The following is a 16,841-nucleotide window of genomic DNA, read 5'->3' as shown; positions in this document are numbered from 1 at the left end:
AAAATGTGACTGTAGTAAAAAGTATATAAAAGGTTCACTGCTCACACGGATCAAACGAGATCAAGCCATAACACAGACGATCCGGGCACTCAAGGGTAAAAGGAGGAATAGCCTTTATTGAATTAAAATCAACCTTTTCGCCCTGTAGAAGACCTTGCATGCATGGTCGAAACATGTTGGCAGTTGCCTTTTAATTAAAAAAAAAGGCTATTCCTCCTTTTGCCTTTGAGTACCCAGATTGTCTGTTTAGGTTAGAATCGTTTTGGATTTTACATTATAGTTTAGTTTGAGTTAGTTTTGACATTTTTTTTTTTAAATTCAGTTAGTTCTAAATGATTTTACGGTGCTTCCGTGCGTTGTGTGCGTGCGTGCATGCATGCGTGCGTGCGTGCGTGCGTGCGTGCGTGCGTGCGTGCGTGCGTGCGTGCGTGCTTGCTTGCGTGCATGCGTGTGTGTGTGTGTGTGTGTGTGTGTGTGTGTGTGTGTGTGCGTGCGTGCGTTCCTGAGCATCACCTGTGTGTTCACACTGCACCCCAGCAGCCAGGAGGTCAGGCTCTCCCATGCTGATGTCATTGAGGCGGGTCCCCAGGCACTCGATCGACAGCGTCTTGAACCACTCCTCTGCCTCCAGCTCTGAGGTGGGCAGGAATCACACAGAACTTTCTAAATCAGGGGCTCAATTCGCATAGATATTAAAAAAAATAGATGCCTCATTGGCCGCTGCGATGTGTGCTGAAGGAGGGGCGGAAGAATTTACACTGGGAGAGGAAGTACACCGGAAGTGTGCAGGCACGTTACGTCACGCTGCCACTCAAGTGATTACTGGCCAATCACAGCGCATCTTTAACGCACTGCTCTGTGACGCACACTCATGCTTCCGCGGGGCTTCACAAGGAATCTCGGGAAAGTTTTGCCCTCCCTTGAGCACATACTGTACGCTCCAGAGCCCTCCCTTGAGCACATACTGTACGCTCCAGAGCCCTCCCTTGAGCACATACTGTACGCTCCAGAGCCGGATACGTTTATATGTCTATGTCAATGCGGGGGTCTGTGTGCACCCCAGGGGTCCTTTCAGTGTTGATTTTGCCGACAAAAACTGCGACAAAAAAGTTCGTCGACTACCTCGTCGACGAAGACGAAAACTACCGGTAACAAAAACTAAGATGGTGACTAAAACTAAGACTAAATATTTTTACAATTTCGTAAACAAACTATAAATAGGTCAAGGTCCCAGCAGAGCACTCTTTGACTTAGTATATATCTCTGACTGTTTTATGTGAGTGTGTATTATAGTGATTAATTATTCCTAATCATTATAATAATATACAAATATGAAGAATATACTATATTTTTCACATTCGTCGGCCAAAGTCATGGTATTGATAAATAACTTATCACCCAATATTTTGATGGGGGGGGGGGTCCACGGCAAAATACATATTCATTTGTGGATCTGAATATGAACATGTTTGACACAAAAAAGTGTGTAGACAAAATAGAACTCATAATTATTAGGCATTCATAAATAGAGACACATTTATTTAAATCTGAAGATTACTGACTTCATACACTGGCATAATCAGCATCTCATTTAGCTCGTGTGTGTGTGTGTGTGTGTGTGTGTGTGTGTGTGTGTGTGTGTGTGTGTGTGTGTGTGTGTGTGTGTGTGTGTGTGTGTGTGTGTGTGTGTGTGTGTACAGTATGTGCATGCATGCGTGCGTGCGTGCGTGCCTGTGTACGAGCGCGCATTTACCCGATTCACAGGTAAAAGTGCGTGATGTGTCGTCTGTAAGCACGATGGCCACCGCTTGTCTTTTGGTATCCCGTGGCAACCGAGTGATATTTTTCACATTGCTTATCTCTGTCACCTAGCCAGAAACAGAAGTAAAAAACAAAACAAAAAAAGATTACATACAGTACTGTACATAATCAAATTAGTTTGGCATATGACTTTTTTAATGTTAGTATATTCATTGTTTTCTTATCAGCTAAGCTAGACAGACAACTGAATTGAAAAGCGACTTTGCAGTCGTTTTGTTTTGCTCCCAGAAACAGGTCAAACTAGAGATATTGCACTCAGTAGAGTGTGGTCATTGTGATTCAGTGGTCCTTGGTCCAATAATGTGGTTTTTGCCGCCTTGTATTGTCTGTTGAGGGGCACACACAAGGTTGCATACATGAATCTGGAGTTATATATGCATTTGTTGTGAAGCCATACGCTTCTTTGGGCATGATACAGTGGATCAGGGCTTCTCAAAGTTGTGGCGCCCTAGGGTGCCTACAACACATGCTGTACATGCTGTACACACTGTACATGCTTGTACTGCACATGCTGCTTGTCAGTTTTGTGTAAGCTTCTTTGCACAGTTACAGGGTGCAAGAATACCTGTCATACAATGGATTGACACATGCATGTGCACGTGTACACACACACACACACACACACACACACACACACACACACACACACACACACACACACACACACACACACACACACACACACACACACACACACACACACACACACACACACACACACACACACACACACACACACACACACACACACACCTTGGGACAGGCCCTGATGTAGGCTGACTTCTCATCTGGGTATTTCTCCAGCCGACGAGGTCCTTTGCTGGATGACTTCTTAAATACCAGCCAGCAGCGCCGATAGATCTGCACACAATCAGAATCATCTTTGTCACATCACAGTAAAAAAGTGGGTGAAAGTGGTTTTTGTGCATAGTTCCCATCGTGTTCTTTTTCCAAGAAAACAATGAGCATGAGCACAGCAGCCGAGAACAGCAGCCGCTGTGTAGCCTACTGTGCAATGGTGCAGTACTTTATTCATGGTGCCACGTTATTCAAGGTGAAACATTGTTCAAGGTGCGTATAGACTGCGGGTGGTTCAAGAAGAACTAAAGTCCAATTCAACTAGACCCTGGTATAATCCACAGTAGTTTCAGGAAGAGCAATAGAACATAGACACGCATGGAACACACATAGAAATAGAGTTTAAAATATGCACATATGCATACGCACATACACTCACAGTTTAACAATGAATTTATGTCCACACGGAATGCATACAGGGCCACAAATATTTTAGGTGCAGTAAAGCCAGGTTACATTCACAAACTCATGGATATGTCCTCATGATACAACACACATGCAGCTCCGCCATACAATACATGGCAGCAGAGACGGCACAATACTTTGCCAGCCTTTCTGCCTCGTCTTTGGGCGGGCATCCCAAATTGTTGTAAACCTTCAGTACTCTAAGTCACACAAAAAACTAACTTGCAAAACACAACAAATGATTGATGGATAGAGATAGAGCAGATAGAAATACTTTCATACGCACACACGCATGCATGCATGTGGACAGTCTCTCAGCTTGTCAGTATCACAGCACAGTGTCAGTTGTGTATCAGAATTAAACATGCTGTTTCCCTGGCAACTACAGGTTGATGGGAGGCACAGGTGTATATGTGTGTGCGTGCGTGCGTGCGTGCGTGCACCTGTTGGACTGACAGGTAGGAGTGTGTGTTTGTGGGTAGCAACTAGCAAGGCTGTACACTGTGCCAACTCTGCATCAATAAAGCCAGTGGTGGGAAAAAAGTACTCAGTTGTTTTACTTAAGTAAAAGTATCAATACTGCAGTCCGGAATTCAAAATTGAGTAAAAGTACAAAAGTATTGACATGTACCAAAAGTAAAAGTACTCATTATGCAGAATGTCCCATTTGAAGCGTTTAATGTATGTTTTGTATAATAATATACCGATATAATAATCAAAGTAACTACTCTAGTACCTAAAGTGGAGTAAAAGTACAATATTTGCCTCTGAGATGTGGTGGAGTAGAAGTAAAAGTACAAATACCTCAAAATTGTACTTAAGTAAATGTATACTGTCCACCAAGAGAAGGTTGAATCCAGCATTTACTGTGTTTTAGATTCCCTGTTTAGGAGGATGTAGAGACGGAGAATTATTGGTATTCTAGACATGTTGGATGGAGCTCGGTCTGTTGTTCGCCTGATTCTTCCTCTCTCCCTCGAGACTGAACTAAGCTCTTGTAAACGACAGAAGAAGACAGGCGAGAGGAGCGGGAGGGAAAGCAGGGCGAGGTTAACGTGTGAGAATTGAGGCACGCGTCCCTGTATTCTGCATAGGATTAAACGTGTCAGGCTCCGTCAGAGAGAAACCCTCAAATGACAAAACATGACCAAACCCATGCTAGAGACGGAGCTCAGTGCATTTCCTCTGCCATTTACTGTATCTTGAAAGTAGAGAGAACACATTCATAGGAAACAGGCATGTGCAGAGGGGGGGATTTGGGCGCTTGGGCCCCTGCCCTTTAGCCTCAAAGTGCTTTTTCCACTTTTCATTTTTGATATGGTAATGAGAACGTATTGCTGATTTATATACTGTCTAATGACATGTGCCATGTTATTGTGGAACAGCTTTCTAAATTAGCATAATACATCCAATGTACTACATTTCTCGTGTGAAATGGCACGAGGGACCAGACAAAAAGACAAATTGGCGTGCACTATGCATGCGCAAACAGATGTGCCCTTTTGTGGGCTTTGAGCCCCTGCCCCCTCAGGAAAACAGAATAAATGTCATCACTATTTTGATCACGCTGAATCTTTATTTATTTTGTACATTAAGTTTATAAAAAACTCACTGCTACCTCCAATGTACTGTATATGTATAGTGTATAGCCTACACCAGTATACAGTACATACTGTACACAGTATTATGTAGTGGCTGATAGCCTAGCCTTCCTCCCAGAGTTTGCAGGCTCTGGGTTAGACCTGTGTTTCCGAGATAACACATTTCTAGTTAATATATTAATTATTTTAAGGCTGCACAATATAGAAAAGCATGCGATATTAGATAACGATATGACTCATGATAAGTAAAGAAGAAAGAAGAAAGAAGAAAATTACAGTATATAGTTTCAAATTCAATGCCTTTTTGCTTCAGGTTAAGGTTATAAAACTAAATACATATTAATTATAGTAGTTATAATAGTTAAAACAAATATCTAGCCTAACAAAAGGCAATATAATGCCTCTGAACTTTGACTTTCAGTTGCGTTATTGCACATAGCCTAAATGCAATAATAATATTAGGCCTTCTGCCATTCAGGATGGAAAATAAAATTGTCCTTTTGGATTTAGGTAGAAGTCGTTTCATGAGGGGCTACTGAGAAGTACTTGATATAAACAGAAAACGTTCAGTTGAGAGGGTTCGGTGGAGCAGCTGTGCTCAACTTCATTCATACTTCTATCTCCACTTTGCTCAATCGGCAAATAAACATAATAATATGCCATTTGTTTATCTCGATAAATGCCGTCTCCCACGATATATATATAGTATACCTCGCATCATGATACCTCGATGAAGGTACCTTTTTGATACATCTCGCAGCCTTTTTTATTTAAATGTTTTTTGACTCTCAGCAATTTCCCACCAATATCTGAGAGATTCATATTCACACCACCACCAGAATTCCTCAGTCAAAGCTCAAGCAAAAGGAAGCAGCCTGTAAAAGCTTAACGTCACACACGCACGCATGCATGCGGACACACACACACACACACACACACACACACACACACACACACACACACACACACACACACTCCCATCTCCTCTCCCATTGCTCTACTGTAAGCAGTAAGTAAGCAAACTGGCTCTGCTTGCATATTCTGTATGCATTATACTGCACACACGCACAGACACAATTAACCACAAATACCACACCTGGACACACACAAAACATGCACAGAACACACACACACACACACACACACACACACACACACACACACACACACACACACACACACACACACACACACACACACACACACACACACACACACACACACACACACACACACACACACACACACACACACACACACACACACACACACACACACACACACGCATTATGCTTAGCCGCTGGAGAATATTGACTTACAATTAGAGAACCCATTAACTTTGTCAAATGGAGAGAGAGAGAGAGAGAGAGAGAGAGAGAGAGAGAGAGGAGAGAGAGAGAGAGAGAGAGAGAGAGAGAGAGAGAGAGAGAGAATATGGGTGATTGAAAGAAATGAAGTGATAACGAGGCAGAAATGCAAGGATGAGGCATTGACATAAGAGGATAGAACCAGTGGTGGAAATAGTACTTTTACTTAAGTAATGTTTTACTTAAGTAAAGGTATCAAATACTCTGTTACAACTTACAAGTAAAAGTCTGGAATTCAAAATGTACTAAAGTATTGGCAATCACTTAAAGAACCAAAAGTAAAACTCATTTTACTCATGTCCAATTTAAAGTTTTCAAATATACACATCTTTTGAACATAGCAGCTCTACAAGTCTACAAGCTCGCAATGCATCTCATTGTGATGCGTTGTGAGCTTGTAGATCAGATATTTTCAAATGGGCAAAATGTACAGTATGAAGTGGTTAATGTATGGTTTCTAATCAAAATCTAAAAGGTAACCAGTAACTAAAGTTTTCAAATAAATGCAGTGGAGTAAAAGTACAAGATTTGGATCTGAGATGTAGTGGAGTAGAAGTAAAAGTATTGTAAATTGGAAATACTCAAATAAAGTACAAATACCTCAAGTATGGTGCTTAAGTAAATGTACAAACGGTATAGTTACTTTACATCACTGAGAATCCCTTTCCACCGGTTGGTTCCCAATGAGAACCGGTTCAGTTCTTTTTGGTTTTTAGTCCGTGAGCCAGAGCTCCAAAATTGGTGGGCAAAGTAGACCTATATTAAATTGTTTATAGGATCAATACAAGTAAATTAATATATGATAACCCTTTCACAGTAGTAGCTTTTTCATATTTTTGATTATTTTGCATATTTTCCTACTGTAAAATTAGTAATACAATAAATCATTGTCTTCGTGTAAGTACTCAGTTGGGGAAGTTTCATGGTGATAACAATCTAATATGGTATGGTTTTGCCCACTCAATTCATAATGAACGTTCCAATTTTGGAGCTCTGGCTCATGGACAAAAAACCAAAAAGAACTGAACCGGTTCCCATTGGGAACCAACCGGTGGAAAATAACTGAACCGGTTCCCATTGGGAACCAACCGGTGGAAAATAACTGAACCGGTTCCCATTGGGAACCAACCGGTGGAAAAGGGGCCTGAGAATGGCAGAACAAGGAGCAAACCCAGGAGGCTAAAAGAGAGAAGGGTTAGCGTGGAAGAATTCAAATGAGAACGACGTGGTGGATGGACTGTCAGCTAATTCTGGGTGGAGACTGGAGAGAGCAGCAGAAAGGACAGGAAAGAAAATGGTAGAAAGAGAGAAAGGGGAGGAGAAGGGAGAAGCATGTGAAAAACTGTTTGCCGGTGGTAAAGAAAAAGTGAGGGGATATTAAGTATTTGTGTGTTTATCTGAAAGGCAGGGGGTGAGAGAGAGAGAGAGAGAGAGAGAGAGAGAGAGAGAGAGAACCACAGGTCAGGTATAATTCACTCGTGGCTGACTGTTGTTCCCCAGGGGAGCAGTATGTCACCGCCCCCTCGCTGCCACGGTAACCACGGTAACCACACCACCCTGCTGCCACGGCAACACAATCGTGCTGACTGCACACTTTTCTTTTTTTCCACCTGTCTGACATGGACAGAGGAGAACAGGGGCACAGAAGATACTACTGTGTGTGTGCGTGCGTACGTGCGTGCGTAAATGATTTTGTTTACAGTATGTACAAGCAAGCTCCCTCAGAAGCGGATCTTGCGTGTGACAATATTGTCTTGCCTTTAAGCATTTTTCTACCTTGGGTTTTAAGCAATAATATATTATTAGGAATTACAGCAAGGGAATATGCTAGTTATTATATGAATATAATATATATAATATTATAAATTGCATCACATTACATTATATTATATTACATAATTAGTTATGACAGATAAAGAGTGCACTAGGTGTAAAGGGTAAAAAAAATAACTAATAGCTACAGTATCACAATGAAAGTTCTCCAGTTGATTACTTGATTCAATTTATGTTTAAATATGCAAATAAATGTGCTCATTTCCATACATTTCAGCACGATAAATCTGAAGATTGGATAAAGCTACAGGTTCACAATTATTGTGGTTCGATCCAAATATGGTAATTTATAACAGCAACCAATCATGAAACTAGAGAGGGTGGATTTTCACCCTGCAACGAGCTATCATTGGCTAAAATAAACTAATTAAAAAAAACATCTAAATGTGTATTTTGAACATTTATTTTGCATTAGTTTGAATTAAGAAGGTGATGTTTAGGAAGCAAAATAGCATCTAAAAAATAAAGATAAATGATGTTTTCACCTGTGTCTCTCGGATTGTTAGGTTCTAGGACCCATTGTCATAGTTTCCAATGCACATTGTTTGATGATTTGTATATGAATACTGTAATAGGCTGCTCTCAGTGCTCTGTGAGTGAAGTTTTGCTCCTTTGTGTCAATATATTTGTTGTTCCTAGAGTATGTTTTATTTTGTAATTTTGTAATTTTTGCAAAAAGAAAAGGCAGCAATATAAGTTTAACAATATGATATAACAATATCAACTGTAAGGTTCCCTGCCGTATTATATTAAATTCATAAGCTTAGATTCTAATGACCACTAACACAACATCTAACATAACGCCATTGAGCAATTTCTCTATTCCATACATAGTGCTTTTCTGATTGTGCAGGATGAGTATACAAGGCATGGGTGCTCAATCAACAGTATTGATCACAAGGCAGCTTCCCTCTCGATAACCACATAATGTTATGGTCTCAATTTGCAGCTGATAAAATGACATCTGAGATTGTGCTGTACCTCATCACAGATGATAGATGATACACGAATGATCACTTCAAGTCATTCTATCAGTGGCTGTTACCGTTGACCTTGCCTCGTAGACGATGAGGCATCCAAAGTCAATGCCCAGAAAAGTACCCCACGTCATTACAAAGAGGCGGCATCTCTAAGGAACGTCAGCAGTTAGACTCTGAAGGCTTTGATAATGCAAGCCTGGGAAGCAGCGGCACGCCAGAGGCTATAGAAGTGGGTAATGCTCATCTATTGATGTGCCCTCCAACCAGACACTCACTTAACAGTACTTTCCAAGCCGTATACTGTACGTGGAGCTGTTTAGTGCCAAACGGTAGACTGTGAGCCTGTGTTCCTGAATACATAAATCACCTACATGAGAAATGCATACTGTATACACTGTAGTAGCTTGCTGACACAGTAAAACATTAGTGGCCGTTTAACTATGAGAGTGTACAAATCTAACGGGTCCATGTGGTTACATTTAGGATCAGTGGTGGAAAGGAACTACAGTAAGTACCCATTTGCTTAAGTACTACACTTAACACATTTATCACTAATGTTCAATGAATCACTGGGTAGTTAAGGTAGGTCTGTTTCATTTTAAGTCTACCTTAAAATTGTCCCATCGCTTGTCATAGTGTCCAAAAATATTCCACCGCTACCATCCAAAACAAGGAAGAAGAACAGCGCCACATGGCTGCCAGGATCCCCCATAGACAATGCATCAGGACTAGTTTACCAAGAAGCCCTGAGAAGCCAGTGTCAGTTTTTTATTGCATCCCAGAGTGTCTGAGGAAAACCTTGTACAGTATGTCTTAAAAGTTATCAAAAACGGCCAATAAAACAAATTAAACAAAAGTCAGGAAAGTTGTGTTCAGCAGGGAAAGAGGTCTTTATCAATTAAGTGGGGAAAGTCGTGTTCAGCAGTCAGACTGTTTTAAACTCATGTATACTGCCAGATGTATTTCTCGCTCCGTTTAGCCCTTGCCACGTCTTTTCAGATTATACTCTCAATTATTTGTGTGACAATTAATTGTCAACTTAAAGGTGCAATTGTGACAGCTGTTTGTATGCATGCATGCGTGTGTGTGTGTGTGTGTGTGTGTGTGTGTGTGTGTGTGTGTGTGTGGAGGGGGTTTGGGGGGGGGGGAGATGGTGATGCTAGGGGTGAATCAGGGAGCAAAGAGCCAGGTGACCTGCAGGTCTCAGAGGTCTTGTACCAAATGATGCCCTCAAGGCCTCATCAGCATTTTGAATTCATGCACTGTCAGGGCTGAATGGTGCGCTGATGTTGAACACTAGACACGGACGCATTGTCCATTTCTGTCTGTCTTGTCTTGTCTTGTCTTGTCTTCTCCTGTCTGTCTGTCTGTCTGTCTGTCTGTCTTGCCTGTCCAAAGCTGTGACCACGGGCATACTTCCAATCGATTTTGCACAACACATTTTATCCAAACATCACGCGAATCAGTACACATTATTGTCTGTTGACAGAACAGATCTGTCCAATCATCCTGATTGGCTACGCCTTCAAATCAACATAATTTTTGCAATAGCTTCCTCAACATGAATCCCTCAACTTCTACAGAGATTCCACATTAACCCTAACTTCACATGTCCTTTTTGAGAGATGCTAGCCCCTCCTGTGCCCAGCTGTCTGTCTGTCTGTGTGTGTGTGTGTGTGTGTGTGTGTGTGTGTGTGTGTGTGTGTGTGTGTGTGTGTGTGTGTGTGTGTGTGGACAAGAAAGTGAGGACAGAAAAGTAAGGACACCAAAACTGATTGGCCGGAATGTGATGATGTACGATGATAAGAGCGCCTCTCACTTCACACGAGTGTGATTTTTACTATCTATTATTACATTTGGGAGAATTCCACGGCCATATATTTGTGCCCATGGAGCACACAACTTTGTGCACCAGTTCAGGTGGCCAAGTCATACATATGCTGATGTAGGCCAAAGTGCCACTCACGTCTGTGCTTTGTCGCCGTGATACGTCAAAGTCTTGCGTCTGCATCGAAGCGCGGGTTTCCTAAACCAAGCTTTTGCAGTTCTCTCGCTTGGTGTTGAAAGTGAAAGTGAGTCCTTTTCTGTATCGCATCTAACAAGGGAAAGGTATACCCAAAACTGCGGTGACACCATGGACGCACTTGTATTATCTCTCTCTCTCTCTCTCGCTCTCTCTCTCTCTGACTCTCTCTCTCAACGCGGAAACAACACAGTCGGTAACACACGATATTCATGGGGAAACAACACGGACAGCATGGTGTTAGATGCGAGAGCGCCACAGACGTGCAACATTTCAGTAATCTATAATCACAATCTCTATGCACGTGTCATGGAGGGTTTTCAGACATTATTTTAGCAGCTTTTGGAAACGTTCAGTGTTTGGATTTGTCCTGTTTTCTTCCCAATGTAGCAGTTTTCCAATTCCCTGTATATGTACCACGGTCCCTGCCACTGCCAACACCGACCGTTGGCGTGGGGAGGGTGCAGACGACCGCACCACGCCTCCTCCGATACACACAGAGTCACCAGCCGCTCCTTTTCACCGGCCAGCGAGGGGGTGCACCTTGCAGGGGGCGCTCGTGCAGAAACCAGGACATAATCCCTGGTTGGCTTCCAATCCCAGCTATAGGAACACTGCCAGTTACTGTATATTCCACAGTGCACCCAGTCAAGATGGAAGCGCTTAACTCTATGTCACAAGGACGAAACATTCAACTGACACATTATTCCACTACGGTCTTTCATACAGAACTGCCACCATTCTTCTTCTTTTTTTTTTACTGCAATGTACAATTAAGGCATTTAGCAGACGCTCTGAATCCAGAGTGGCATACAATAAGCAAGAACAGCAAAGGTTAATGCACATTTCAGCCTCAGAGGGCCGACACTCTGAGGAGGAAATTGTCAATGTTCTTTCTGTAGGATATTATATCATAATCTCACACACTTTGTTCTCCTCTTTTCCCCCCGGTCTCTCATTTTGGGGTTTCTTAATAAAACATTAACTTGAATGGTGGAATCTTAATGACTTTCTTAATCATGACTTAAAGGGGACCACTCATTTTCAACATTGAACTATAATTATGTCATCAATATACCGTAGAGATGTTGTGTGGAAATAATAAAAAAGTCTACCCCTTCTGCAGTGGTGTGCACAGATAAACACTAGGGCGTGCTAGAGCACCCCCTAGTGTCTTTTGGCAATGTGCCCTTTTGAATTTCTTTTATAATAATAGCTTTTTTGTACAGTGGTTTTTGTACTGTGGTCCAGTATGTGGACCACATTGGTGACATTAATCAATTATTGATAAAAAAGCTTCTAATATATTATTTAGGCCCCAAATTCTATAAATCTCACACAAGGCAACCGGCCGGTTCCACGCGCTGCACAAGGTGCCCTTTTTTCACTTGAGCACCTGCCCCTCTAAATGTCTGTGCAGTGTGCACGCCACTGTCCTTCTGTGTAGCCCAGAACTGGAGGTCTAAAACTTGAGGTCATAATTTTGTTCAGTGACATCACGAAGATGTACTCTGCAAGCTAAAGAGTACATCTTCGTGATGTCACTGATCACATGACCTCAAGTTATAGACCTCCAGTCCTAGGCTAAACAAAAGGGGGGGGGGGGACTTTTGATTATTTCCAGAGCCATAGAGTAAGACAGAGTTACGACATAGAGGGGGCAGAAAACAGCCCGGTCACGTGGTTCATGTAACTCGTTTGTCACTGTAAAGCCCAGACTCTAATCAGTCTAATGCATTCCGTCAAGGTATATTAATGACATAGTTCAATGTTGAAAATGAGTGGTATGCCCCTTTAACCTCTCAAATCTGTCACTTTTTCAGGATTATCCATTCAATATAGATCCCTTTTAACTATAAAGACAAAGTCAGACACAGATGAGAAAGGAGAAATGAAGGAGAGAGAGATAGTGACTCAGTGAGATAATGAGGCAGAAATGAAGGCGATAAGGTGCCATACAGTAAAATACTCAAGGGGGAGAAAAAAAGGAAAGGAAAGGTACTATGTTTACCCAGGGTAACTGGACTGAGCTCAATAACTTGTTTACAGCCAGGCCCTGCTCATAGAACATTTCATGGTAATAATAATAATATTAATAATAAAACTTTATTTGTATATAAAAGCACCTTTCATGACATGAAATGCAGCTCAAAGTGCTTTACAGAACAATGGAGAATAAAAGAAAAGCAAGGCAACGACATTAAAAAACAAGCAGTAATGCAATACAGTGAGGACATGAATAACAAAATAAAATAAAAGATCAATTAAAAGCAATGTTGTAAAGTGGGTCTTGAGCTGAGCTTTAAAATGTCTACAGAGGCTGCCTGACGATGGTAGGGGTTCAATGCCTTGTCCAAGGGCACTTCAGCGGTGGTAATTTTAACGTGCCGGTCCGGGGATACGAACTAGCGACCTTCCGATATCAAGACCGCTCCGCAAACCGTTCGGCCACCGCTGCCCCAAGAGAGCTGCGGGGGGTGGCGAATTAGTGAGAAATAAAACAAGAGCCAAAGAGAAAGGCGAGTTCCGTAGACCACAAAAACACAGAAAGATAAATTATGGAAATCAATAGAGAGAGGTGGAAGGGTGGGTGACACAGTCAACGTGGGAAAGACAGAGAGATTGATTGATTGGAGCTAAAAAGCATCCTGGGCCATGCATGGGCTGCCACTCTCTTTTTTTTCCTTTTTTTTTTAGACAGCCCTGAAAAGAATCAGCCCAGACGTCACAGACACAGACAGACAGACATCTTTCGCTGGCGAGAGGACATGTAAGGACGGAAAGAGACATGACGTATACGTCAGAGAAACTCTGCCCTCAGAAGACCTCAGCTGGGAAATAATCAGCACTAACTCCCACCCGACGTCCCACCCTTTCATATCAAAGGCCTGCTCCCATATAGCATATAGTGGGGCTCCAGCACGTCTTTGCAGATAAGCTGTACTGCCCCAGGGCTTATATGGAGGAACTAGGGATGATCCCAGCGGTAGTTTGGAGAAAGACTGCAAATGAAGGAAATTACTTTCCCTGTTCTCTCGTTTGATGTCAAAACATGGGACTTCGTTTAGAAAATGGGTGGTGATCGGATCATATAAGATCACCGACAGTTTTTTTCCTATTCTGATATTAAACTCTCTCAAAACAGGTAGACTCCGAGTCCAAGCCCTATTTCGGTCTTATGCCTTATCTTATCAGGCATTTTTCATATTTTGCTAAACATTTTAAAATAGTGAAAATAGCCGATCTACAGAGACGCATTGTGAGCTTGTAGATTTCTTTTACCATTTTAAAATGTTTTCATAGCAGATCTACAAGCTCAACGTTTCACGCTGAGATTTCTTTTGCATGTAACCAAGTGTAAAATCAGGCATTACGACACCAGGCATTACGACACCATCAAGGCCCACCAAAATACATTTTTGTTGACAAAATCAACAGCCGAATTAATTGACTAAAATCTTATGATATTCAGTCAATTCAAACTTTAGACTAACATTTCAGGTGACTAAAATATGACTAAAACTTAACAGAATTCTATATAAAAGGCTACGACTAAAACTAAATCACTAAATGAGCTGTGAAACTCTGCATGTGCACACTGCATTGTGCACATGCACCCTCACGAAGACAGACTGCATCTTACATTGATTCTCCAAAAGTCTGAGCTGTGTCTGTCTCAATGACAAGGTATGACCTCACAGTAAGGACACCTTCTGTCCGCATGCACCCCCACACGCACGCACGCACAGGCAGAGAGAGAACCCCCTTGATGGAAGAGAAAGGCCACAAAGGCCTAAGAAAGTCAATATGAATGAATCTACATAACCTCTTTGAATGACATTTCCACACCTGCTATATAGCCTTGTTGTAACTGACCTGAAACTGGAGTTAGCGAGAGATTTCGAAATTGCAATTGAAATATGGAAGCATGTTCATAATGAAATGACATTTTTATTATAAAATACATCCCATAATTATGTTGTGGTGGAATGACGCTTGCAGAGGTGACCGTTATTTGAAGTAGGGCTGTCACGATTACACATTAAGTTAGTTGACATACAAATAATTGTGATTAAGGATTTAATTGTGCTTTTTGCATTGAACAATGGAACATTGCTAATTGTAGACTATTTCTGTTTGCCTTTTAGGCTTCGTAATCACGAATTTCACATATTTCGAATTCCGATATGACAAATAACTTAAATACACAAAAGCACATTTAATAATTAAAATAAATCTTTACAAAAAATTTACAAAAAAGCAGAAATAGTTGATCTACACGTAACACATTTGTGATGTAACACATCACAAAGTGACGTGTTGTAAGCATGTAGATCTGCTATTGCCTATTTCTGCGATTATATTAAATAATTGCGATTAGGCGATTACACAATTGTGACAGGCGACAAGCTGAAGCTGGCTCAGACTGATGCGTCTTCATTTCCATAGCAAGACTCCATCTCATGACTCACGCCATGAGGAGTTGAATTCCCATGACCGCGTCACTTGATTCTGAGTCACAACTAACTCAAATGATACAATTTGGGAAAACTTTGAACGGCCAAGCAAAGGGATTTGAGTTCGTGCTTCGTACACAGAAAGAATGGACCTACACCACACACACATAGGGCTGACACAATTAATCAAACTAGTTTGATTGAATATATCAATAATCTACTAAAAATAGCGAAAATCTATTCTACAAGCTTGTAGATCTGTTATTTTTGCACACACATTGATTGCCAGGATTGTCTATTCTGTTGCCGGCTTACTGAGAGGTTTTCATTAACATTTGAAAAATCATAGAATATTTTTGCGTCGCCCTGATCCGTCTACTGGTGGTCTCAAAAGACTATGGCTGTCATAGAATTGGGAAAAATATGAACCGTCAGTGATACTGTGTTTGGGAGATACAAGTGGCAGTCTAGAGTCACGGTGAATTACATCATCATATTGGGTATTGTATTGTGTCTTATCAACTGTATTTTTCCCCCGGTCATGTGATCCATGTGGTGCGTGGTGTCACAGAGAACCATACACGGAAACAAATGATGTCTCATTAGTGAACAGCGCCATCTAGCATAAAAAACCTGCCAAACTCCTGTTTTGGCAGCCTGAGCCTTTTGGCCAAAACTCTGAAACTCATTCTTGGCAGTCAATAAAACTGAAGAAAATATGCTTTTCGGTTATTCGATTAATCGGAGAACAAATGGACAGAGTAGTAATGGCTAAAAAGATGCACAGCAGACATCATGAGACATGCGTGGCGTGGTCTCACTCACCCCCAGCTTCGGCTGCGCATGCACACAGACATAGCATGTCACTCACCCCCGGCTTCGGCTGCACATGCACACAGACATAGCATGTCACTCACCCCCAGCTTGCGGCTGCGCATGCACACAGACATAGCATGTCACTCACCCCCAGCTTGCGGCTGCGCATGCACACAGACATGGCGTGTCACTCACCCCCAGCTTGCGGCTGCGCATGCACACAGACATAGCATGTCACTCACCCCCAGCTTGCGGCTGCGCATGCGCACATAGCCCTGCTTGACGATGTCGTTGAAGTTGGAGGCCATCTCTGGAAGGGGCAGGACCTACTGACTGACACCGAGGAGACCATCCAGAACCCTGCTTCATTCCTTCCTTCCCTCACTCACTCTATCCAACCCTATTCCCAGTCCCTCTCTCTCTATCCCCCCTCTATGCTCATTTCCCTCCCCCTGCCCGTTGGAGATTTGTTTTACTTTTTTACTTTTACTCAAAGATTCTCCTGTTCCCTCTGAGACTCCTCTCTCACTCCCTCACCTGGCTTAGGTGTTCAACCTTCAAGCTTTATATCGCTCCCCTGATACACTGTGTGTTAACTACGTGGGGTCTTTTTGGTTTGTTATTGCTTTTCTTTTGTTTTATCAAATGTTACCCCCCCCACCCACCCCCCCTCTTATGTC

General features: G+C 42.0%; 1 protein-coding gene across 2 annotated transcripts in view; it reads right to left on the bottom strand.

Moving 5' to 3' along the window:
- Positions 1-16,580, bottom strand: part of dok4 (docking protein 4) — a 26,255-nt gene extending 9,675 nt beyond the window's left edge. For both annotated transcript variants that reach the window (XM_080772495.1, XM_080772496.1), the window contains exons 1-4: positions 16,404-16,580; positions 2,575-2,682; positions 1,754-1,868; positions 514-633 (exon numbers count right to left, since the gene is read on the bottom strand). In XM_080772495.1, coding sequence (XP_080628621.1) covers positions 514-633; positions 1,754-1,868; positions 2,575-2,682; positions 16,404-16,469 — 409 coding nt within the window. In that variant the 5' untranslated portion in view covers positions 16,470-16,580. The remainder of the gene's footprint in view (positions 1-513; positions 634-1,753; positions 1,869-2,574; positions 2,683-16,403) is intronic.
- Positions 16,581-16,841: the final 261 nt, after the last annotated feature.

The sequence above is a fragment of the Protomyctophum bolini genome (genome assembly GCF_963924005.1).
Source record: "Protomyctophum bolini genome assembly, chromosome: 1".
Classification (NCBI taxonomy): Eukaryota; Metazoa; Chordata; class Actinopteri; order Myctophiformes; family Myctophidae; genus Protomyctophum; species Protomyctophum bolini.
Note: the sequence above shows the minus strand (reverse complement) of the source record. Positions and strands in the feature narration are given on the sequence as shown.